The sequence below is a fragment of the Diceros bicornis genome, chromosome 20 (assembly GCF_020826845.1).
Source record: "Diceros bicornis minor isolate mBicDic1 chromosome 20, mDicBic1.mat.cur, whole genome shotgun sequence".
NCBI classification, from domain to species: domain Eukaryota; kingdom Metazoa; phylum Chordata; class Mammalia; order Perissodactyla; family Rhinocerotidae; genus Diceros; species Diceros bicornis.
In genome coordinates this window covers 35,944,787-35,968,700 of record NC_080759.1, presented here as the reverse complement: position 1 = coordinate 35,968,700, position 23,914 = coordinate 35,944,787, and the positions used below count along the sequence as shown (strand labels likewise).

At 36.2% G+C, this 23,914-nt stretch overlaps 1 protein-coding gene across 3 annotated transcripts in view; it reads right to left on the bottom strand.

The window, feature by feature from the left end:
* The window catches only part of ZFR (zinc finger RNA binding protein), an 82,959-nt gene that overhangs the window by 10,757 nt on the left and 48,288 nt on the right, over nucleotides 1–23,914 (bottom strand). For 2 of the 3 annotated variants that reach the window (XM_058564281.1, XM_058564282.1), the window contains 6 exons: nucleotides 21,857–22,019; nucleotides 20,593–20,798; nucleotides 19,745–19,895; nucleotides 17,287–17,428; nucleotides 12,263–12,360; nucleotides 11,305–11,400 (listed from right to left, as the gene is read on the bottom strand). In XM_058564281.1, coding sequence (XP_058420264.1) covers nucleotides 11,305–11,400; nucleotides 12,263–12,360; nucleotides 17,287–17,428; nucleotides 19,745–19,895; nucleotides 20,593–20,798; nucleotides 21,857–22,019 — 856 coding nt within the window. Of the gene's footprint in view, nucleotides 1–11,304; nucleotides 11,401–12,262; nucleotides 12,361–17,286; nucleotides 17,429–19,744; nucleotides 19,896–20,592; nucleotides 20,799–21,856; nucleotides 22,020–23,914 lie in introns of those variants that run through there. The other variant, XM_058564283.1, reaches the window with a different exon arrangement.

Sequence of the window (23,914 nt, the reverse complement as noted above, 5' to 3'; positions counted from 1 at the left end):
GGCAAGCACCAATCTACATTCCATCTCTACAGATTTGTCTATTCTAGATACTTCATACAAATGCAATCATATAATGTGTGACCTTTTGTGTCTGGCTTCCTTCACTTAGCATAATGTTTGAAGGTTCATCCATGTTGTGACAGATCATTCTTTTTTATAAAATACTCCTCATCCTCATATATACTGTTTAGAAATAAAATATACAATAAGCATTTAAAAATTAAGTAGATGCTTTTTGTAAATCACAGCAGGTATACCATTCTAAAGGAAGTTTAAAAATACTGCATAGCAGTTCTGATGTCAGACCAACCTTACAACAGAACTTGACCTACATTTTCTTTACCTCATCACCATGGATTCACGACAAAAGAACTAATTTGAAGTATCATTTTCAGTACTCATCACAGTGGTAAAAGAAAAGCCTAAAAGCAGGCATTGTTACTTAAAGATTTATTCAAAGTAAGTAATCTAAATGCTAAATAAAACTGAAGATAATAAAGTTGATAAGATTTTCAAATTTATTTTATGAAAATCAAGAAGAAAAGTTACTCTCTGCTTAAGGTGATAGTACAAAGCCAAATCTCAAGCTCTCCTGACCTCACAACATGATTATAATTAAGAAATATGTTACAAGGCACGCTACTACCACCCAAGCAAAAATGTAACAGCTTCAACCAGAGGAAAAGGCCAATGAAAGAACATTTCCAAGAAACAGTGGCTTGGGCAACTCTCCATGTAGCTCCTAACTTGGCTCTCTAGACAGAAGATGGGGGTGGGGTTGGCAGCTGTGTGAAAAAAATACAAAAAATTTCACCAAAAATCTCCCAACTCAAAGAGGTAGAACAAGTCATGTTGTAGGTAGTCCCAGGAGAAGAAAGTTTCCTAAACATAAAAACTCCTCTTGACCACCTTCCATCTCACCAGAGAAAGGAAAAGCAACAGGATTCACCGTCCTGAAGACTCTTTGTGGAAGTGAGGAAAGGGAAGAGCAGAAAAATTCTAATTATCCACATCTAATTATCTCTAATAAATACAAATTTGGCTAACACATAGGTAAAAGAAAAAATAAGGCAAGATCTTCCAAAGGAGTAAGAAGTAGGGAAAAAGTAACATCAAAGATGGCTATACGGCCGGCCCTGTGCCTTAGCGGTTAAGTGCACGCGCTCTGCTGCTGGCGGCCCGGGTTTGGATCCCGGGCGCCCAGCGATGCACCGCTTCTCCGGCCATGCTGAGGCCGCGTCCCACATACAGCAACTAGAAGGATGTGCAACTATGACATGCAACTATCTACTGGGGCTTTAGGGGGGAAAAAAAATTATATATATTAAAAAAAAAAAAAAAAAAAAAAGATGGCTGTGAACTCCCAACACAAGTGTCCCAAAGTGGCTTCACATACTCAAAACCCTCTCTTGGTTCAGGGAAATAGAATTTGTTCCTGAGAGGGGATGTGAATAGGCTTGGGAAACAGAGCAGATTCTGCATAGGCAAAGGCTGTAGGAGCCCATCCTGGTTGGAAACCTGAAGCCTGAAAGTGTGCCAATGGATTCCACCTCACAAAATATGACAGAACATTCGATCAAGACACAGAAGAGAGCACAGCCCATATCTGTAACGAAGGTGCATGCAGTCAAATCCTGCTCCTTTCCATAAGCAATCCTCAAAGCAGAGCTCATGAGGAAAGAAAAAGAAGTATTTAAAAAGGTGTGAACAGACTAAAAGAAAATTCTTGTTTGGATGTCTCAGCATAAAAAGATGATTTTGTAATGGAATTGATGATGCTAAGCACTAACGAGATGAAAACACAAAAAACAAACCAGGCATGACATCTCTGTATTTGGGTGAAACATACCATGAAAGATAGAGATGAAAAATCTATTCTCTATGGACTTTTGAGTGATAACTAAGTGTCAACATAGGTTCACTGCTTGTAACAAACATACCACTCTGATGGAGAATGCTGAGGGGAGGCTGTGCATGTGTGTGTGTGTCAGGAGGCGGAGGGTATGTGGGAACTCTGTACTTTCTGCTCAATTTTGCTGTGAACCAAAAACTGCTCTAAAAACTAATATCTATTAAAAAAACAAACAAAAAATCTATTCCAGAAGAATCTTAATTTAAAGGAATAAAGATACAACCTGCTAATGTTTTGAAATATAAGAGAACTTGACAGACACAAAAAGTCAATAAAATCAAGAGCTCAAAGTTGAGATGAAAAGAAAGATTGCAGAGCTAATAAAGCAAACTGAAATACAAAATAACATCATTACAGAACTAATAAATGAATTATAATTAGCAAAGAAGATTAGGACATAGCTGAAAATCAAGTTACTGCCAAAGAGACAATCACAGGGAACACAAAAGGAAAGAGAACAAAGATTAAAACAATTACTGAGAAGAGAATAGATATGCAGGACAAAGGCAATCCAACATAAGGATAATTGGTGTCCCTCAAATAGAGAATCATATTAATCAGACGTAATAGAAGATTGTTTTTCCCTCTAACTGAAAGAAAAATTGAATCTGTAGGACAAAAGGACATAAAGATTTCAATGAAATGCTCATATTGAACAATAGATTCCAAGACATAATTTGGTTAAGTTAGGGAAATCAAGGATAAAGAAAGAACTCCTTCAGCAGCCTGTAGAAAACTAAGAGCAAAAAAATTAGGCTGGACTTAGACTTGGCAATACTCAATACCCAGAGATAATGGGAGTGATACTAAAAATGAAGAGGGAAAAACTGTGACCTAACAATGTATTCTTCATTAAAGTAATGGCAATAGGCAGAGATTCTCAAATATGAACGAAATTCAAAAAAACAAACATTTATTGATAAAAACTATTTGATAGTAAAATGCAGTCAATCAAGAAATGAAAAGGAGAAGCCTCAGTAGAAGATCTAGTGGTTGGCACTGAACCATTTAAATACAGAATATTAAACAATCATAGGGAATATTACTACAGAAGGTAAATGTAGTTATTTTTATACTTTTAAGGTTTAGAAAAGGATAAGAGTGTAAATTTCCTCATTTTCTAAAGTGGAATCAGCATATACTGAGTAAGATTAATAAATCAAGAAACAGGTTTAAATACATTACTTAAAGAAACGAATGAAACAAATCAAACAAGAAAATATAATAAAAAATCCAAAGGAGGATGGGGGGCAGGTAGGAAGAAGTATAAGTGGTAATTTTCTCAGCTTTTCTAGATGAGAGGTTGTCAGACATTATTTAAAATTGTTAAACAGGGGCCAGCCTCATGGCTTAGCAGTTAAGTGTGTGTGCTCTGCTACTGGCGGCCCAGGTTCGGATCCCGGGCGTGCACCGACGCACCGCTTCTCCAGTCATGCTGAGGTGGCGTTCCACATACAGCAACTAGAAGGATGTGCAACTATGACATACAACTATCTACTGGGGCTTTGGGGAAAAAAAGGAGGAGGACTGGCAATAGATGTTAGCTCAGAGCCAGTCTTCCTCAGCAAAAAGAGGAGGATTGGCATGGATGTTGGCCCAGGGCTGATCTTCCTCACACACACACACAAAATAAAATAAAATAAAATTGTTAAACAGATGAATGAGAATACCACATAAAATCAGAAGGGGAACAACTAATTGTCTAATCAGAGGGAAAACACTTTCACAGGTAAAAAAGAACAAGAGAAGGAAAAGATAGGAATTGTGGCAAAGGACAGAAGAAAACAAAGGAAACATGAGCAGAATCATACCAGACAAATGCTAACAAAAAGAAAGCTAGAGTTTTGATATTAATAAGTAGACAAGGCTTATCAACTCATGGCAGAAAGTCTTACATGAGAGGCCCATGATAATGGCAATAGGTTCAAATCCATAACGATAACATAACTGTCTTAAGTGTTTATGTCCAAAGTATGACTACAACAAAAGAATAAAATACAAACTGTAGGAAATACAACAGAAATGAATAGAAAGACAACATAGGTAGCAGATTTTAATTCACTTTCGTCAGTCCATGGACAGATGAAGTAGACAAAAAATATGTCAGGAAAGAATACAGAAGATATGAACAAAATTACTGATGAAGTTAAACTAAGAGGTATATACTGTACGCTATACTTCAGTGAGAACACATCTTTTAAGTGTCCACAGTTTATAAAAATTGTACCTACTGGGCCACAAAAAAACCTTTAAATTCCAAAAATTGCAAATAGTAGAATATTTATTGAATTACAATGCTATAAAAACCAGAAATTATTTATAAAAACAAAAGCAACCCTCCTTCAATCATGCAGAATTAAAAGATTCCCTCAAAACTACTCTTGGCTTAAAGACAACTTAAAGCAAATTTCAAACTGCACAGAAAATAAAGACAAAATATTACATATACAGCCAAAAATCTGTGTTCAGCCTTAAAATAGCTTTAAAACCTCTAATTAAAGAGGTTAAAGAGTGAATGAAACAAGAATCCAACTCAAGAAATTTGTAAAAGAACAATAAAAATAAACCCAAAGAAAATAGAAAATTAGAGATGAAATCAGAAATCAATGACTTATTAAGGAGGAAAGGATAGATCTGGCAGATAAACCCAAGGAGCTAATTCTTTGGGGAGAGGACAAAATAATAAACCACTGCCTAAAGAATACAATACTAGGAACGATTCTTAAAAGTCAAAATACTGACATTTTATTGTGTTTTAAACTACTAAAATACTGGTATACTTTTTGTTATATGTACATAACTTCACAGATCAGCCAGCAGCCATTGTTCGCCATCTCTGACTCTCCCATCATTACCCTACCATGGCCTATGCTGTCCCAATTCCTTTTACGCTGTGCATCTTCTCTTTTCCACTCAGTTCTTACAGCTCTGCACCCTCAAAGGAGTGGGCACCCTCTAAAGTTGATGGCACTGTCCGATAAAGAGGAAAAAGAGGGGCTGGCCCTATGGCTTGGTGGTTGAGTGCGTGCGCTCCGCTGCTGGCGGCCCGGGTTGGGATCTCGGGCGCACACCGAGGCACTGCTTATCTGGCCACGTTGAGGTGGCGTCCCACATACAGCAACTGGCAGGATGTGCAACTATGACATACAACTGTCTACCGGGGCTTTGAAGAGAAAAAGGGAAAAAAAGGAGGAGGATTGGCAATAGATGCTAGCTCAGGGCCGGTCTTCCTCAGCAAAAAGAGGAGGATTGGCATGGATGTTAGCTCAGGGCTGATCTTGCTCACAAAAAAAAAAAAAAGTGTAGCGCAGAGCAGCGCTACCCTCAGTGCTAAACCTCCGAACTCCAAGAGTGGCCCAGGAGTGGCCCGAAGAGTCCATTCTCACAATTGTTGAAGCTTGGACTTACTACAAGAGAAACAGCCTCAAGGGCATCTGGGTTCAGGAGACTGAAGTTGAAGGAAGCAGGAAGTAGAATGATGTATAATGCTTATGTTTTTATACATTTTTAAAATCTGAAGTTACATAATGCTTATAAATTTTTATATTTAAAATCTACTAATTTAGTGAATTCTGGTCACATATAAATACTGAAACACCGGGGCCAGCCCGGTGGCGCAAGCAGTTAAGTGCGCGTGCTCTGCTGCAGCGGCCTGGGGTTCGCTGGTTCGGATCCCGGGCGTGCACCACTGCACTGCTTGGCAAGCCATGCTGTGGTGGCGTCCCATATAAAGTGGAGGAAGATAGGCACGGATGTTAGCCCAGGGCCAGTCTTCCTCAGCAAAAAAAGAGGAGGATTGGCAGATGTTAGCACAGGGCTGATCTCCTCACAAAAAAAAAGGAAAAAAGAAAAAAAAAAATTATACTGAAACACCCATTTGTCATTTTGCTCCTATATGGCAACTGCTACTACCGGCCAGTCTAATCAATCAAACAAGAATAAAAAGCAGTAATAAAGATGCTGCAAGTATTTAAAAAACCATAAGAGAGCAAACTCTATTATATAAAAATTTGAGTTATGTGGCTGAATTGGTTGATTTTTCTAGGAAAATAAGTTGCCAAAATTAGCCCAGGAGAGAGAAAAATTTAATGGACTAATTAATCACAATAGAAGAAACTGAGAAAACACTACCCCTTTTAAAGGGATTGGGAACTGATGATGTCATATGCACTTTATAAACTGTCAAGGAACAGATACTTTTTATGCTACTAAAATTGTTTCCAAGTTTAGAGAAAGAAAAAAGCTTCCAACTTGTTTCTTTCTTTCTTTTTTTTTTTTTGTGAGGAAGATCAGCCCTGAGCTAACATCCATGCTAATCCTCCTCTTTTTGCTGAGGAAGACTGGCTCTGAGCTAACATTTAGTGCCAATCCTCCTCCTTTTTTTCCCCAAAGCCCCAGAAGATAGTTGTATGTCATAGCTGCACATCCTTCTAGTTGCTGTATGTGGGACGTGGCCTCAGCATGGCTGGAGAAGCAGTGCGTTGGTGCACGCCCGGGATCCGAACCCAGGCCGTCAGCAGCGGAGCGCCCGCACTTAACCGCTAAGCCACGGGGCCGGCCCTCCAAATTGTTTCTATAGAGTTAGTGCCTTATTGATTCTAAATCTGAGAAAAGAAAAAAATAAAACTACTGGGGCCGGCCCCGTGGCGTAGTGGTTAAGCTTGTGTGCTTTGCTTCAGCGGCCTGGGGGTTCGGAGGTTCAGATCCCAGGCGTGTACCTACACACCGCTCATCAAGCCATGCTGTCGCGGCGTCCCACATACAAAATAGAGGAAGATGGGCACAGATGTTAGCTCAGGGTTAATCCTCCTCACCAAAAACAAACAAACAATGACAAAACTTTCTTTTATGTCATTGCAAAATTCCTAAATAGACTACCAGCAAAGAAAACTTAACAGTTCATTAAGATTATTCTCATATATTTGAGAATCATCCCTGGAATGCAAAGGTAGCTCAAAATGAGAAAATCTATTTGTATAATATACAGTATTAACAAGTTTGACGGGAAAAATATACATTCATGTCAATAAACATTGAAAAACCTGATCAAGTTTAATTTCCATTCCTAATTCAAAATTACTTAGTAAACTAGAAAAAGACTGATACTGCTAACATGACAAAGAAGTAAATATTTTAAATAAAAGGCTATAACATCATCCTTAATATACTTTACACACCAGAAGCATTTTTAATACAATTAGAAAAATAACATGTGCATAAAACATTATTTCTTTTATTCCATATTTATTCTAGTAGTTAATTTAATTAGAAAAGAATGAAGGAAAAGTATTGGAAAGAAGGCAAAATATCATTTGTAGATATGACTCTAAGACTAGAAAACCCAAGAGAATCATATGAAAAAAATTATTACAAATAAAGGAATGCAGTCAGGTGGTGGATTATAAAATTAACATCTAAAGTTAATAGCTTATATACATAAACAATAACCAGAAAGTAGAATGTAAGAAAAAAACCTCTAAAAGATAAAGAACCCAGGTACAAACAACCAAAAATAAAACTTAACATGCACCAAACCTATTCAAATCTAAATAGGTATATAAAGTTAATTTCAGTAAGTACCACATCCTATACTCTTGGCTAACAGTTAGTACTAGAAAAGTGATTACATTCTCCAAATTAATCTATTAATTCAACGCGGTACTACGGAGAAACTACCAAAATGGTAGTCAAGTTCATTTGGAAAAACAAACATATAAGAAAAGCGAAAAAAATTCTTCTGCGCAAGATGGTGTTTATAATGGGGGGCAGACAATGGAGAGGGAGGAATGTGATGAAGATGACAACCACAACTTTAAAACACACTATGAAGCTTCGATAATTAAGAGTTTACTACTAGAAAAAAAACAGACTAAAGGAATGAAAGATGACTGCAGAAACAGGCCCACAAAAAAGGAACTTTGGCTTATGACAGGATTTCTCAACCTTGGAGCTACTGATGACCAGTTTTGACAAGCAAAAATATGTCTCCAGACATTGCCAAATGTCCCCTGGAGGGCAAAATTGCCCCTTGTTGAGAACCACTGGTTATGATAATGGTGACATTTCAAACTGCATGATGGGAGAACAGATATCATTATTAAATAAAAATTTAAATGGTACTGGAATAATTGGCAATTGGTATGGAAAAACATATAGATGGAGCCATCTTTAATCTATTTATGATTTTTATTTTTTTCTTTTTCTTTTTTTTTAATTAATTAATTTATTTAGTGTGTGAGGAAGATCAGCCCTGAACTGACATCCATGCCAATCCTCCTCTTTTTGCTGAGGAAGACTGGCCCTGAGCTAACATCCGTGCCCATCTTCCCCTACTTTGTTTTTTTTTTTTATATGGGACGCCAGTGGAGCATGGCCTGACAAGCGGCGTGTCAGTGCACGCCCAGTATCTGAACCCAGGCCGCCAGCAGCAGAGCACGTGCACTTAACCCCTACGCCACGGGGCCGGCCCGTATTTATGATTTTTAAGTCAACTTTTAATTATACAAGTAATATATGTTATTTTATCCTGGTAAAGACTAAACACTACAGATCTCTATCTCAATCACCCCTGTCTCCCACTCCTCAGACATAACCACTATTTTAAGTTGGAATATATCCTTCTAGCAGCTTTTGCTATGGATTAAACCATAGGGGCCAGCCCCCTGGCTTAGCGGTTAAGTGCGTGTGCTCCACTGCTGGCGGCCTGGGGTTCTGATCCCGGGCCCGCACCAACACACTCCTTCTCCAGCCATGCTGAGGTGGTGTCCCACATACAGCAACTAGAAGGATGTACAACTATGACATACAACTATCTACTGGGGCTTGGGGGAAAAAAAGGAGGAGGATTGGCAATAGATGTTAGCTCAGAGCCGGTCTTCCTCATCAAAAAGTGGAAGACTGGCATGGATGTTAGCTCAGGGCTGATCTTCCTCACAAACACACAAAAAAACCAGAAATATACAATCGTAGAAAATATAATTTGATGGGGGAAAGAAAGCTCTAGAAAAAAGCATGTCTGAACTAATTTATAACCTAAAATATGAGAGGATTTTTAAGTAGAATAGAAATCCCAGAAGTCATAAAAGATTAATGAATTAGAATTTGTAAAAATTTAAAAACTTTTATACAGCAAAAATTATCATAAAGTTGAAAGGCAGATGAAAAACGAAAAAATCATTTTCAATTCAGATAAGGGCTGGGGCCGGCCCAGTGGCGCAAGTGGTTAAGTGTGTGCACTCTGCTGCGGCAGCCCGGGGTTCGCCGGTTCGGATCCCGGGTGCGCACTGACGCACAGCTTGGCAAGCCATGCTGTGGTGGCGTCCCATATAAAGTAGAGGAAGATGGGCGTGGATGTTAGCCCAGGGCCAGCCTTCCTCAGCAAAAAAAGAGGAGGACTGGCAGATGTTAGCTCAGGGCCGATCTTCCTCATTAAAAAAAAAAAAACAGATAAGGGCTAATTTCTTATAGAAAGAGTTAATATGAATTATAAAGAAAACGATGAGTAACAAAGAACTGGCAGTTAAGAGAAAAATAATTACCAATGCCAGCAATCACATTCAATTAAAGAAATATAAATAAAAAAGGAGATACCATTTTTTTCTTATTATACTGTTAACAAGTGTAACGATACCCCAGAGTTAGTGAGGGTATGAAGGAAACGATTAACCCAACAGTTTTCAAAAGTTTTAAATGATCCAACATTCTGGTGAACAATTAGCCCATGTTCTTTGACCTTGGAATTCCAGCCCTAGCAATTTATCATATGTATATAATACTCACAAAGGCCCGACAATGATATAACAAAGACTTAATAGCAAAAAACTACAAACAACCCAAATGTCCACCAAATGGACACCAGTTAAATAAAATACAGCATATCCATATAAAGGGAATATGACATAGGCAATGCAGAGGATGAGGTAGATCTGACTACGCCCTTCTCAAAGAGCTCCAAGATACATTTTGTTAAGAAAGATGCAAATAATGTAAATATAGAATGATCACCCTCACCCCTGTGTTTATTTATTTATTTTTTTGTGAGGAAGATCAGCCCTGAGCTAACATCCATGCTAATCCTCCTCGTTTTGCTGAGGAAGACCAGCTCTGAGCTAACATCTATGGCCAATCCTCCTTTTTTTTTTTCCCCAAAGCCCCAGGAGATAGTTATATGTCATAGTTGCACATCCTTCTAGTTGCTGTATGTGGGACGCGGTGGCCTCAGCATGGCCGGAGAAGTGGTGCGTTGGTGCGCCCCCGGGGCTGCGACCCCGGGCCACCAGTAGCAGAGCGCGTGCACTTAACTGCTAAGTCACGGGGCCGGCCCACAACCCTGTGTTTCAAAAAAAAAAAAAAGGGGGGGGGGGGCCGGCCCAGTGGTGCAAGCGGTTAAGTGCGTGGGCTCCGCTGCGGCGGCCCGGGGTTCGCCGGCTTGGATCCTGGGCGCGCACCGACACACCGCTTGGCAAGCCATGCTGTGGCGGCGTCCCATATAAAGTGGAGGAAGATGGGCACAGATCTTAGCCCAGGGCCAGTCTTCCTCAGCAAAAAAGAGGAGGATTGGCATAGGATGTTAGCTCAGGGCTGGTCTTCTTCACACACACACACACAAAATAAATAAAATAAACTCAACTCCCTAAAATTAAAAAAAAAAAAAAAAAAAGAATTAAGGTAACCCTGGCTATTGAAACTCTCACTAACCCAACTCTAGAATCAACAGGGTCAATCATGTTTTTGAATGAATGAATCCCTCTCTATCTGAATTCTTGCTATTCAGGAACCAAAAAGGTACAAACATCAGAAGGATACTTGCACATATACAAAAATAGGAATATATATGATGTATATGCATGCGTTTTTTTCTTAGAAGAGATCACAACAAATCGTTAAGACAATTTGCCTTTAAAGATGAGAAATATTTCATGTCTTATTTTGTGATTTTCTACATTATTTGAATTTCCTAACTTTACGCATTATTTTGAATAATGTTTATTTTTGAACTTTTAAAGTTCCCAACCTTATTACATTATTTTTAAAAGAATATCAAGAGAACCCTGCATAGGGAGATTAATAGCTCATTTTCAGTCTTTGTACTTCTATGTATGTAAAAGCCAACTAATAATTGCTGTTATTTTAAAAAATTAATAAATACTGTGAGATGAGCAAAAAATGGAGAGGAAAATAAAAAAGAAACAGCAAGTGCAATTCTTTAAATAGTAAATTCTCAGAAAATTAAACACTCTAAGACCCCCAGGATTTCTCACTAGAAGAGGAAAGAAACTATATTTAGGAAATGAAAATAAAGTTGATCATTAAATGTAAGGTGAAACTATAAAAACTGCAGAAATATTTCCTAAATATTTATTTTTCACACCATACAGTTACATACTACTTACCCAGCTTGGAAAATCAGACCAAGTTGGAACTCGCTGACAGAGGTCTCGGAGAATACGTATGATAATCACACAGGACTGCAGACCATTAGCTCTAGCCTTGAGAGCAACACAAAAACCAACTGAATTAATCTTAGAAATATTGAAAATATCCCTTGATGAAAAGAAGTTAAAATACCACTGTTTAATGGAAGCTCAGATAAAAATAAAAACAAAATAACCACACTTAAAATTGGATTCAATGAGCTGCCATTTACAGCAATATTTTATGCCAAGGTTAGTATTTAAAAGCTGGTATTTTAGGTCAAAGTAAACAGATTATACAAGAATAATATTTCTTGATCCCCTGTGAACCTTGACCTGTGTTCATTTAAAACAGTAAACTTAAAAAATATCTGCCTACATTAGAAATAAAAGAAAAAGTAAAGAGCTAAAAAGTCTGTCTAGGGACTGAAAGGTCAAGGAAATCTGTTTGGTTTCCCTTCTGTGCCTTTGCATGACTGCAAAGTCACTAAACCAAACAGCTGCTTCCTCACCTTTCACTCCCTACACTTATTAACTTAGAGAAAGAGGGGAAAAAAATCTTAAAACTATACACAAAGCTTTAAACACATATTCCATTATTTAAAGCAAAGTTAATCTGCAGCCTTATGGAATATAATATATATACACAAACATGTGATGTTCCTAAACAAGTCAACTTTAAATATAGCCACTAAAAATAAAAATAAAAAACCCAAGCTACAAAACACCCCCAAAACCTAAGTTTATTGTCAAATTAATAGTAACTGCAATATGCAGATCTTCATACCCAGCTTTCTATGTTAACATATTTTCTGAGATTTAATTTAAAATAGTATTGCTTGGGCAATCTTTTGAAATGTTTAAACACAGTTAAACATGTTGAACTGAACTACTCTCTCATAAGGCTACAAGAAAAAAGTAAAATGATGTTCCGAACCTGGAACCACTTAGCGTGGCGTAGAGCAGCCAGAGCGTCAAGGCATTTTTGCCTGTCCAAGACGTCCGGTGGGTCTTTCACCATACCCGAGGTTACATCTAAAATGGATTGAATTGGCAAAATGCAGTGAGGAATGGGTGTTTGACCAGGTGAGCAAGACACTTCCTTAAAGTAGCATCAGTGTCACATGAGCCATTTGAGAGTTTATCAGCACTTGCATATACCCAGGGAGTTCTTTTCAACCAATTTACATAATCCAATATGAAGATCAAAAGGAGAATTTAAACTCTTAATTTAGAAATATAATAATTTCTGCAAATATGAACTCTACTCACCAAAATAAAATCAAAAGGAAGGATTACTGGACACAGTACACCAGCACAAAGACAACAAGACAAGAGGGAACACAAAAATCCACCTTAATAAATGAGGATGTACAATAAACTACTGAGTTTGTTCAGCATTCTAAATGGTCATAGGTTTTTCTAGGGCTAGTACAGCAAAGAACTAACGATAAATATGGAATGATCAATACAATAATAATCACAGAAAAAAATGAAGAGCCCAAAACAGGCATTTCTAAGAGTTCAATGCTTTCTCCTCCACAAGGGAATTTTAGCTATAAGGGAATATAAAAAGCCCTTCGAAATTCAAAGTTCCTATAAAGTATTCCAAAGAATAACTGGAGAGAAACAATGGGTAAAGTAGAAAAGGGGAACAGGAACTAGCATAGTTAAATAGAAAAGATGCAGTAAGCAGAACGCTTTGATGATAAATACTATGTAGTGTCTAAGGTTATAATAGATTTTAATCAGATTATTTTATTAAAACATAAATGAACTACATAAAACTTGAGAAGAAAATCTGACCTTAAACCAGGACAAGAAGTCAACTTCACATTCATAAAAACAGTTGGACGGTCAGCTTTATATTCACCTAAACGTATCTGCAAAATGTATATTAAAAAACAGGATCGGGGGCTAGTCCGGAGGCATAGTGGTTAAGTTCACGCACTCTGCTTTGGTGGCTTGGGGTTCACGTGTTCGGATCCTGGGCATGGACCTACATGCCGCTCATCAAGTCATGCTGCGGTGGCACCCCACATACAAAATAGAGGAAGAGTGGCACAAATGTTAGCTCAGGGACAATCTTCCTCAAGCAAAAAGAGTAAGATTGGCAACACATGTTAGCTCAGGGCCAATCTTCCTCACCAAAAAAAGAAAAAGAAAAAGAAAAAAAAAAGCAGGAAATTTGCTAATCAAACTGTTCACAAGTAAAGAGCAATTAAGTCAATCTAATTCACAGCTCTTGGTGATTTAAATAGTATAAATATTTTTTAAATATAGGAAACTTGTATACTTGGTAAGTAATCCACTGAATTAACAGTCTTGTGGCTAAAGAGCACCAAAATTATGGGGCATTTAGGATATAATTTAATAAATCACTGAGGGCACCAAATGAATATGAGGGACAAAAGAAGAAATATATGATAAAAGAAAAAGTTAAAGATGACTTTATTTTACGAGTATACTGCAACTCTGGGCAAGTTACTTGACTATATATTTTATGAGCATTCAGAAATCTTAAGGACAAGTATCTACTTGTCCTTTTTTTGAGTAGATAACATATAAAAGAGTGATAAAGAATTCTATCCCATCTAGGCTTTCCATTCTTAGTTCTTCCTCCTCAAATAATCAGAGGGTGTAGATTTTTCAGAAGACACACTAGAAGGAAGATTTACAGATAAGCAAAGAACACTATGTGACATTCTGAAAATGAACACTGAATGAGGTAATCTGGGTACTAAAAAGAAACTATCAAGACAAAATATTAATAATTTTTTAAAAGTAATAATCTCAAAATCTGCAAGACCAACTACTAAATCCAGAAATATATTGAACATAAGAAATAGGCTACTCTGAGATATGGAAAAGGAACACAAGAAAGCACAGCTAACTAAGGAAGTAAAAAAAGAAAGAAAAAAGAAACAACAACAACAAAAAAAACCGCTCCCCAAAGCCAGGTTACAGAACATGCTGAAGGACCCTCTTTCCACATCCCTTATTTATTTACACTATTAGCTAAGGCTAGAATGCAAATAGGTGACAATGTGCAATTTCTTTCTAAAAAAGTTTCTGAATTTCTAATGTTAATTCACAATGTTATAATTTCCTCCAATATGTAAGAAAATTTTTCTTTTTGCACACAAGCATTTGTAAGTTTGGAAATTTTAATTAATGATACAATTTCAAAGATGCCAAGACACCTATTGCAATTTAAAAACAAATTAAGAGCTTTAAGTAGAAAATTTCTGTTAAATTTAGAGTGTGGATTTTTGCACCCACTTTATATTTCAAGTGGATTAACCCCTTAGATATAATGTACAAAAATCATACTTGTTGCCTAACACCCAGTTAACAAAAATAAAACAAAAATCAGTTAATTTATTTTAAAAAAATGCAAATTCTTACCCTACATGAATGTGTTTCATAAATTTTAAGGGGTTAATCACCAGTTAGAAGACATGCTGTGTCCACACTATTTTATGATTAAAAGTTAATGGGACTATATTAATTTAAATTAACATGGTTATGTAAAATATATAATCCACCCAACCATTTAAAAACTAGTGTGAACACTGCTCAATTCTAGAAGAGACAAAGACAAAACAAACAATACAGCCACACAAAGGACAATAAATGCCAGACTCTGCATCCAAAATCCCTCCTTAATCAAATGGCAGGTGTGACACTGAGCTTTTGAAAACCTTGGTCAAAAATCCTTCCGAAGTCTTGGCAGCAACCCCTGACAGGAATCAATCCCCTCTGCTAGAAGGCTTTGGACCGGGCCTGATAAGCTACAGGTAGAAAAAAACACACACAATACTTGACTTGCTGCAGAAAAGACTCTGTAGCAAGGGTTAGAACATTTTGAACATTTCCAGCTTCAAGTCAATTAAATGTTTATTTAATGTTTAACTGTCAAACACAGTACCACAAAATAGATCTGTCATGCGTTTAACAGTTATTTGGCAATTTAATCATTTCCTTTAAATAATTTTTGGTATTAAACAGGACCATTACGCATTCAAGAGGCTACCACACTATGCGCAAGTCGCAAGTCTCGTGATTTACAATTGCTCTTCCGGCAAAGCCTTCCTTACCCCCTGTACTAACTCCCCAAAGCAAGCTATAGGCTTTAAATGATTTTAAGACACAGAGCCTTGGGAGCTGCAGTGAGAGAGAATACATACCGTTATTCTGCAGCAAGAAAGAAGCAATCTTCATAATGAAGCTAAAGACATGGTTTACTGCAGTTATCTGCAGCAAGGAACACTCTATCAATGTTTCTACACTTTTTGCACATCCAACTGTTCAGCTCAGTGTCTTGAAGTAAAATCTTTCAGTTTTGAACTGATCATTTCTCTCACCATAACATTTATGAAATTTAGAACAATAATTCTAACTCAAGTCTGGGTCAGACAAAAATATAATTTTGTTTCCTTTAGAAGGGATAGGTTATCCAAGACTCTACTATAAATATGATATTATTAGCTTTAGACTTTTGTGACATTATAAAACGACTTGATACTGAACAAATTTAAATAAGCCTAAAGTAGACAAAGTGTGCTCTGAAATAAAGTTAAATGGTTATATGAGTATAATTTCATCCTACATATAGCAATTTTTATTTATATTGTATTAAAAGATTTCTTTTTCAAATCCTAAGAGTCATATGCTGCATACGAATTGACCAGACTGACTCAGAAACTATTTTTCCAGTAATATCCACGGCCAGACTTTGAGTGGAAATTCCTGTTCATATAAAAGAGCCTTTACACAAAATCAACTTATTTTTAAGATGTAAAGCTTATACAACATACAGGTCCCGACATGGTGTATATACAAAGTAAGCAAGATTAGAGATGTCTCCCAATGACCACATTTCTAATAAAATGTTCTTTTCCTGGGTTGTGGAAAGCCCAGTGCCTTAAACAAATTGCTTTGCTGTAAGAAAACAAATTTAAAGGGACAGTATTTGAGAGCCTAGGGATGCTATTTTAGACTAATTAGTTTTATATCAATATATAGTATTATTTTCTCCTCTATCTTATCACAAAGAAATATTAGTAGATTATAACTCCATACGCAACAAGTTAAGATGTACAAAAACGACATGAAAGGAAACAAAGTAAATTTTATCTGACCCATAAAACAACAGAATCAACAAACCGCAGACACTGACCATGCTTTTTGGCTTAAAAGCTTTTGAAGCTTTGAAAATGTTACAGAACAGTCCCTAAAGCAACATTGCTGGCACCAGCAGGATTTCATATTCTACAATTGTAAACTAAGTTTAAAAACCCTAAAGTGTAATATAACTCACTAACTACACCTACACTGTTTATTTTTCATTATCTCTAATATAATATTGGGGTGAAATGCCCAAATCTATGTGCATTAGGATGCTCTGCATTTATGAAAGCGCTCCAAACCAACGAGCAACCTCAGAGAACTAGAAATGTTTACCTCAGGACAAGCCAAATCCATGATCACATATATAACAATGTCTCTTAAAATATAAGTGTTATGAGTATTTAACCAATTTATTTCTAAAACTCTCTTGTCTTTTTTGTAAGACAAGGCAAGAATGAGAATGCTTAATAGAAGTTAAATTTGTGACCCCTTACTAGCAACATTTCTTTAATTTTTTCATGCATTGACTATGCCGGTAAGAACAATTTTGAACTTTTTTTTTCCAGAAATCTGAGGTTAGCAAGAAAAGAAAAAAATCAAGAAAATCAACAATACCATGAGTGTTTTATATACAAGTACATTACTAAAAAGAGCATTTACTTTCTGGGAAATGATCTTAAGCAAAACTGGTTGCTATTTAAGTCAAATCTATCCAATTCATACGTAATGCCAGCATGTTGCCTTCTAGGGCTTAACGCCATCTTAAAGAGTAGGTAAATAAAAAAAAAATAGTTAATAGAAAGGTAGAATGTTTAATGGCTTTCCAACCTCCTTCCCTCATGTTCTCTTCTCGAATAATTGGAGATGTCAGGGTGATAGTGACTTGCATTTTGGGTTCCACACATGAATTCAAAATTATTGCCGCTTCAGACACAGCACATTTTATGTCATACTTCTCAGGACTTATAACCTATGTAATGAAGAGTATAAGAAATTAGTTGGACCTTTTACAGACAAAGCAGTTTTATTACGGCTCTTTCATTTTCTTACTACCTTAACCATTTTAAAAGAACCAGATCATATACTACTCTCTCCAACAAGCCTAGCAATAAATGCAAGTATCACTAATCTCTCAGCCTATTTTCCTTTTAGAATTCTTTGTTGAGATAATATTTACCATTATTTGTATCACATGAGTTATTTGTATATGTGTATGTCCCTCTTAGATGATGAATTCTTGGATAAAAGAAACACTGCCAGGGGCCAGCCCAGCGGCACAGTGGTTTAGTTCACGTGTTCCGCTTCAGTGGCCCAGGGTTTGCCGGTTCGGATTCTGGGCACGGACCTACTCACCACTTATCGAGCCATGCTGAGGTGGAGTCCCACATGGAAGAACTAGCAGGACCTAAAACTAGGATATACAACTATGTACGGGAGGCTTTGGAGAGAAAAAAGAAAAAAAGAAAAGAAAAAGAGGAAGATTGGCAAGAGATGTTAGCTCAGGGCCAATCTTTTCTCAAAAAGAAAAGAAAAAAAAAAGAAAAAGAAAAAAAGAAGTACTGCCATACTTATTACTGTACTTTCCTAATAGCATCTGGGTAGTTAAGTACTCATGTATTTGCAGAAACTGAATGAGACTAAAACAGATATTCAAAACTACAGGAGCCATAATTCAACCATTCCCACTGTACATTGTGAAATCAACAGATCTACATTTTATCAGAGAGCAGAACGTCCTGGTTAACATCAAGAAAAACAAGGATTCACTGCAATTTGGCAGACATGTGGAAAGCCACAGTTTATATGAACAAATGAAGATCTACAGAAATTAATGCAGAGTGTTTATAGTATAGTATCTAGGTTCAAATCTTAGCTCTGCACTTTGTGATGTGAAGATAGGCAAATTACTTAACTCTTTTATACTTGTTGCTGTAAAATGGCGACAGTAATTTTATCTAACCTATAGAATTGTTGGAGGTTTAAATGAATTAACCATATAAAGCTCTTAAAACAGTGACTGGTACATAGTAAATACTATATAAATGTTAACTATGACAATGGGGATGATGATGAATTAATTCTATTTCTCTTGCTTATCCACTTGTACAATAACTACAGATTGATTTGGCAAGAGTATTCTGCTTTTAGCTTAATTGCTTAACTTTTAATTATTTTGTTAGGATATAATATTTCCTGCTTTGTAGTTTTACTAAGCACCACAGTTAGGATCAAGATGTTTCTTGCAAATTACATAATTCTTTCGAGGTCCTCAAATCTCTTCTTCTCCCCCTTCATTGCTCTAGCAGCCTTGACGGGGAGAAGAAGTAGATACACAATGCCAATTCTGCTGGCTCCTAACACAAAGACTCATCCACAATAAGAAACTTCATATCTGGAACAATAGTAATATAAAGCAAATAACAGTAAGTGCCAGAGTTGTCAGAGCTTAAGGTCAATAGTGTGTTTCACTATCCCTCTTGTTATCAGTTGCTCTGCTGTGGTCAGGTATTATTTATTTGGACTCGTTACTAGAATACACATTTCCAAAGAAATGTCAATCCCTGGATTCAGAATGTCTAGTTAAATTCTAAGGTTTTGAAATAATTTTTACACATTAAATTATTCAAAGAATCTTTATTTTAAATCTCAGTCTGCGATTCTGACAAGCTAATTATTAAAATTTTTTAAAATTCAAACTTAAAAAAACTAAGTTTATTTCTGCAGGACCAAAAGGGGATATTCTACTAATTGTGCATTGCCATGATTTGCTGGCTGAAGACACAAGTAATTCCTACAATTATAACATGCAGAAAACTAAAAATAATCACAATACAACTCGGGAAATTAAAATCAGAAAGACTATCTTAGTTACTATATTTTATTGAAAACGTTCTCAGCTAAATAGGCAAGATATTCATGAATTTTAAAAATTAAAGTTTGCTATACATGGGTTTTGTTGGGGAAAAGAAATCACTTTCTGTTCTGAACAACTGCCTTCTCTCTTATGATTCAAATCTTGGAAAAAGATCAGGAAGAGGACATGTGCTGCAATTTTACATTTTTAAATAAATTAGCAAGATGGCTTCATGCCAAATATAAGCACTAAAACCTAAAAAGACAAAGTAGAAAATAGTTCTACCAATTTGCACAATCAAGCAAAAAACTCAATATGGAAAGTCAAGCCAAAATTTTAAAGGCTAGCTCAGGTTTAAACTGAAGCACAGTTAGTCCTGCCAAAACTTTGAACCAGACAAGGGGTAAAGATGAACATTTTCATAATACTTACAGCAAGCTGTTTGGGTAGGTTTTCTGCAATACGGCTTAATAATGTCTTCGAAGGTTTCTCTGAGCACAGCAAAACAAGGTTGACATTTCTATCTCCTCGGAGAAGTAATCCTTTTGCCAATACTCCCACTCGCAAAACTCCTTTTAAAGCTCTGCAGTGAAATCAAATTATATTATGACATTTCTCTTTTCAACCAGAACCATGATAATCTCTAAACACACTACAGTAAATTAAATAACTTCTATACTATTAAAATTTTCATCAACTACAGTATAAAAACATTCAATATTTTTAGAAGTATCCTTCATTTAGATAAGAAATATGGATAGATAAATAAATAAATCAAGAACTAAGTTCTCACAGGAACAACTGCAAAGCAAAGAACATTAATGCTTCTGTGTCTCATTTTACAAATTAGAATAAGTTATGTTTAATATAATATGAAAATATTTTCAAATGGTAAAGAGAATGAAGTTATAGATCATAATGTAAAACAAGATATGAAAGATGTTGCCGAAACAAAGACTGAACGTGGGACAGACGCAACAAATAAATAAAAACTGAATAGTAGCTGAATGCAATTGGAAAACTACAAAGGCTGCTTTGAAAACAGATTCAAAAGTTTTATATAAATTTAAATAAAATGAGTAAAATTACAAGGTTGGACATTATATGCAATTGTGTATTTCTCAATTTAGCAAAAAGCAGCTAAATACATTAAATATCTAACACGCATATTAAGACATGCAGACTCACACCAGTTTACAGTTTTTGTAACTCTTATTTCAAGTGTAAATCCATGTAGAGAAAAACAAAAATATACAAAGCGAGTAACTCTGAAAACACACCTGTCTTTACCTCCCTCTTTCTTATCATCGCCCTCTTTGCTCTTGCTCTTCTCATGTTCAGACAAACTGTCTGAAACAAGTTTTAAAGCACGTTCAGTGATAGAAACAATTTTCTGAACGGCCTGTAATTCCTCTTCAGTTGGATAAATGGTTGCATGTTTTGTCATTACATAACGGTCATCAGAGGAGTCAGGACGACGTAAGGGCTAGAGAGAAAAAAATTACTTCATTTTAAAAAATATTCCCTCAGCAAAAGTAAACTATTATTTTTCAACTATATATACATGTTTGTCGTATTTTTTCAATAAGAAAGTCAATTATGCAAAATGTTCATTTCTAACTATCTTCTCCTTTTTTCCATTTCAGTAAAAACAAAAATGCAAACTATGGAAAGTTATACTATTGAGAGTATGTATATATGTATGTATACATGCTTTGCCTAAAAATAAGCAAAATTTAAGGTTATGAAAATACTTTTTACTCCACTTTAAAAACCAGTAATTTTGAAACTTTTTTTTTTGCTTTTCATAAAACAAGTTTTACAAATGTTTGCTCTGTATAAAGACAGATGAGAAAGAGAACATGTTCAAGAGGAGGAATTTGCTGTTTTCTTCTAAGTGCTTTCTAGAAAACAAAAGAAAACAATCCTCCTGTTTTCCACAGTCTGAACTTCCATGAAATGTTCCTCACAACCCAGGTGTCTCTTCTTTTACCCAGTTTCCACAGAACACAAACTCTCAAGACGCAGATCTTTCCTATAGTTTTCCTAATACATCAACTGTGATGCTCATCTTAAACCATTTACCTATCCCTTATCCTGCACTTAATTCAGAAGTAGTAGTAGGTTTTAGATGGTCAGAATTTGAAGAACGAAAAAAAATTCTAAACCACTGGTAATGGGAAGATAAGAACAATTTTGAAGTCAAAGCAGTTGCCTTCAAAATTAGTTGTTCCTGCTAATCTACAGACCAACAAAGGAAAGAAAATCTCTTATGTGAAAAAACAGTTGGCAAAAGAAGCTCTGCTCCCATTTAGCTTATACTGCAAGTAAGAAAAATTCATAAGAAACTCTATGAAGTCCTTATACATAAAGACAAGAGTCGAAAACCTGTAATAAAAGGAGGGAAAATTCTAAATCAGGTGAAAAACTAACATCAAGATTACGAGATTATTAAGTCTAAGAATTAGCCCCCCAAACTGTTATCTTCTAATGCTGAACCATTCTTATACTTTCACCCCCTACATAAACAAAATGGACACTCACTGCAGGCCCCTGTGGCTGAGGAGGCATGCCTGGTCGGACTCCCAGAAGGCCTAATGGGCCTGGGGGACCATGAGGATAGCCTCCGTCAGGCATTCGGCGGCGATCATCCCAATGATGCTGTTCTTCCTCCATTCTTCTCCAGTACATGTCCTCTTCATAACGCCTGAAACATAAAGAAAATTATAACCCAAGAACTTACATCAATAATGAAATAAAAAGCAGTTAAAAAAGAAAAAAAAAAATCCAAATCAGCCTAGCTAATACCTTTCTTTTTCCCTACTGTGTCTGATTTCCCTTACGTGCTTTCATTTGGAAGTAAATGGAAGTGAATGCAAGTGAAAAGAGAAGGTGAGAAAACAGAGAGAAAAGCAAAACAACATTTTGCAGCCTGAGGTCAAAGTTGCAAGTACCAGAAAGCTCAGAGTTCCTTCCAATCTCTCCCACTTTAAGAGAGAGACTGAAAACTTAAATACCTACCTAAAGTGGCCAAGCCAATGATGTGAGTGAGTCCAAGACCCAAGGCATACATTTAGGAATTTTCTTCATGTCTCCAAAGTAATTTGCTCTCTCCTACTTTTTTCCTTAGAGACAACCTCTTAAGACTACCTTTAATTTCCCCATTTATGATACAGGCAGAGTGGAAGACATTTCTCTACCATGAGGAAAAACAACAGTGCAAGACAGTGAGAAATGGCAACTCATATTCTGTCTCATTCTTGGGGACATATTAAGGGTGATGGTGACTATGATAAAGCAGGAAGCACATATTCTGGCTAGAGACAACAGCTCCAAACTCAGGTTCTATTAATGACTGCCATAAGGGAATACCGGTTGTAAGCCCAAGGACATCAGGATTTTAATGTTTTTAAACGCCTTTAACGTTGGTCTTTAAATGTTGGTTCACATTTAAAAATACCATGTATACTAAATAAAACACCCATGGGTTGATCTTGGACTGTGGGCAGCTAGTGTGTAGCCTCTGCTTTAATGGTCAACATTTTCAGAATCTAATTTATTTTGCACCATCTCTCTCTCAGTTCTACCCTCACTTTCAGCTTCAAACTAGGATACTGGTAATTCCCAAGGGAAATCATGTCTCTAAAGCCAATTTTGGTAGCAATAAGGTTTTACTAGACAAAACATTAAGAAAGAAGTATGCTTCTTAAGTAGCACTGTAGAAACTACCAATTTCCTCAGGTTGGGAAAAAGCAGTGCTTTTTTAGGTCACCCATCTTAGGACTTGAAGTAGAGAACCATACTTCCCTGTATGTTATTTAGGCCTTGAGAGAAAATGAATACAATCAGCTTGAAGGCTCTGGAAAAAAATGTTCATTCCAGTTTCGAACAGTCTACTGTTATTACTAAAGGTGTTTAAGTTAAATAAGGGCAAGAAACCTTACCCACTGTTTACCAACTTATACTCAGTGCCTAACATACTGTGTGCTACTTCCTGGCACATAGTAGGTGTTCAATAAATATTTAATATATCAGAGGAAATAACTGCATAATCTAGGTATAGAGAAGAATTTCCAATGCATTGCAAAGGCAGAAACTTCACAAAGAATGAGACAGATTTAAATACATAAAAAATAAAATTGATACATAAATAACAGCAAAAACTATTTAAAGCTAACACATTAATGATGGTTAATGGCTACGCTATAAGAAGGGTCTGTATGAGAATCAACGAAAATAAAAAAATAAACAGGCAATTTACCACAGAAGAAATTTAAGTGGTCAAGCACGAAATAAAATTCAATTTGCCGGTAATATAAACAATTCAAATTGAAACAAAAATGGCTCACGTTTCACTTTCTCATTGGCAGAGATTTTAATAAGTTATAGCAGTGGTTCCCAGATTGTGGTCCAGGGACCCCAGATGGTCCCTGAGATTCCTTTAGGGGAGCCATGACATCAAAATTACTTTCATTATAATAAGACGTTATTTGCCTTTTCCATTCTCATTCTCTTACAAATGCACAGTGGAGTTATCCAAAGGCAAAATGTGGTATCACAACATAGTGAACACAGCAGATATGAAACTCATGCTGCCTTCTC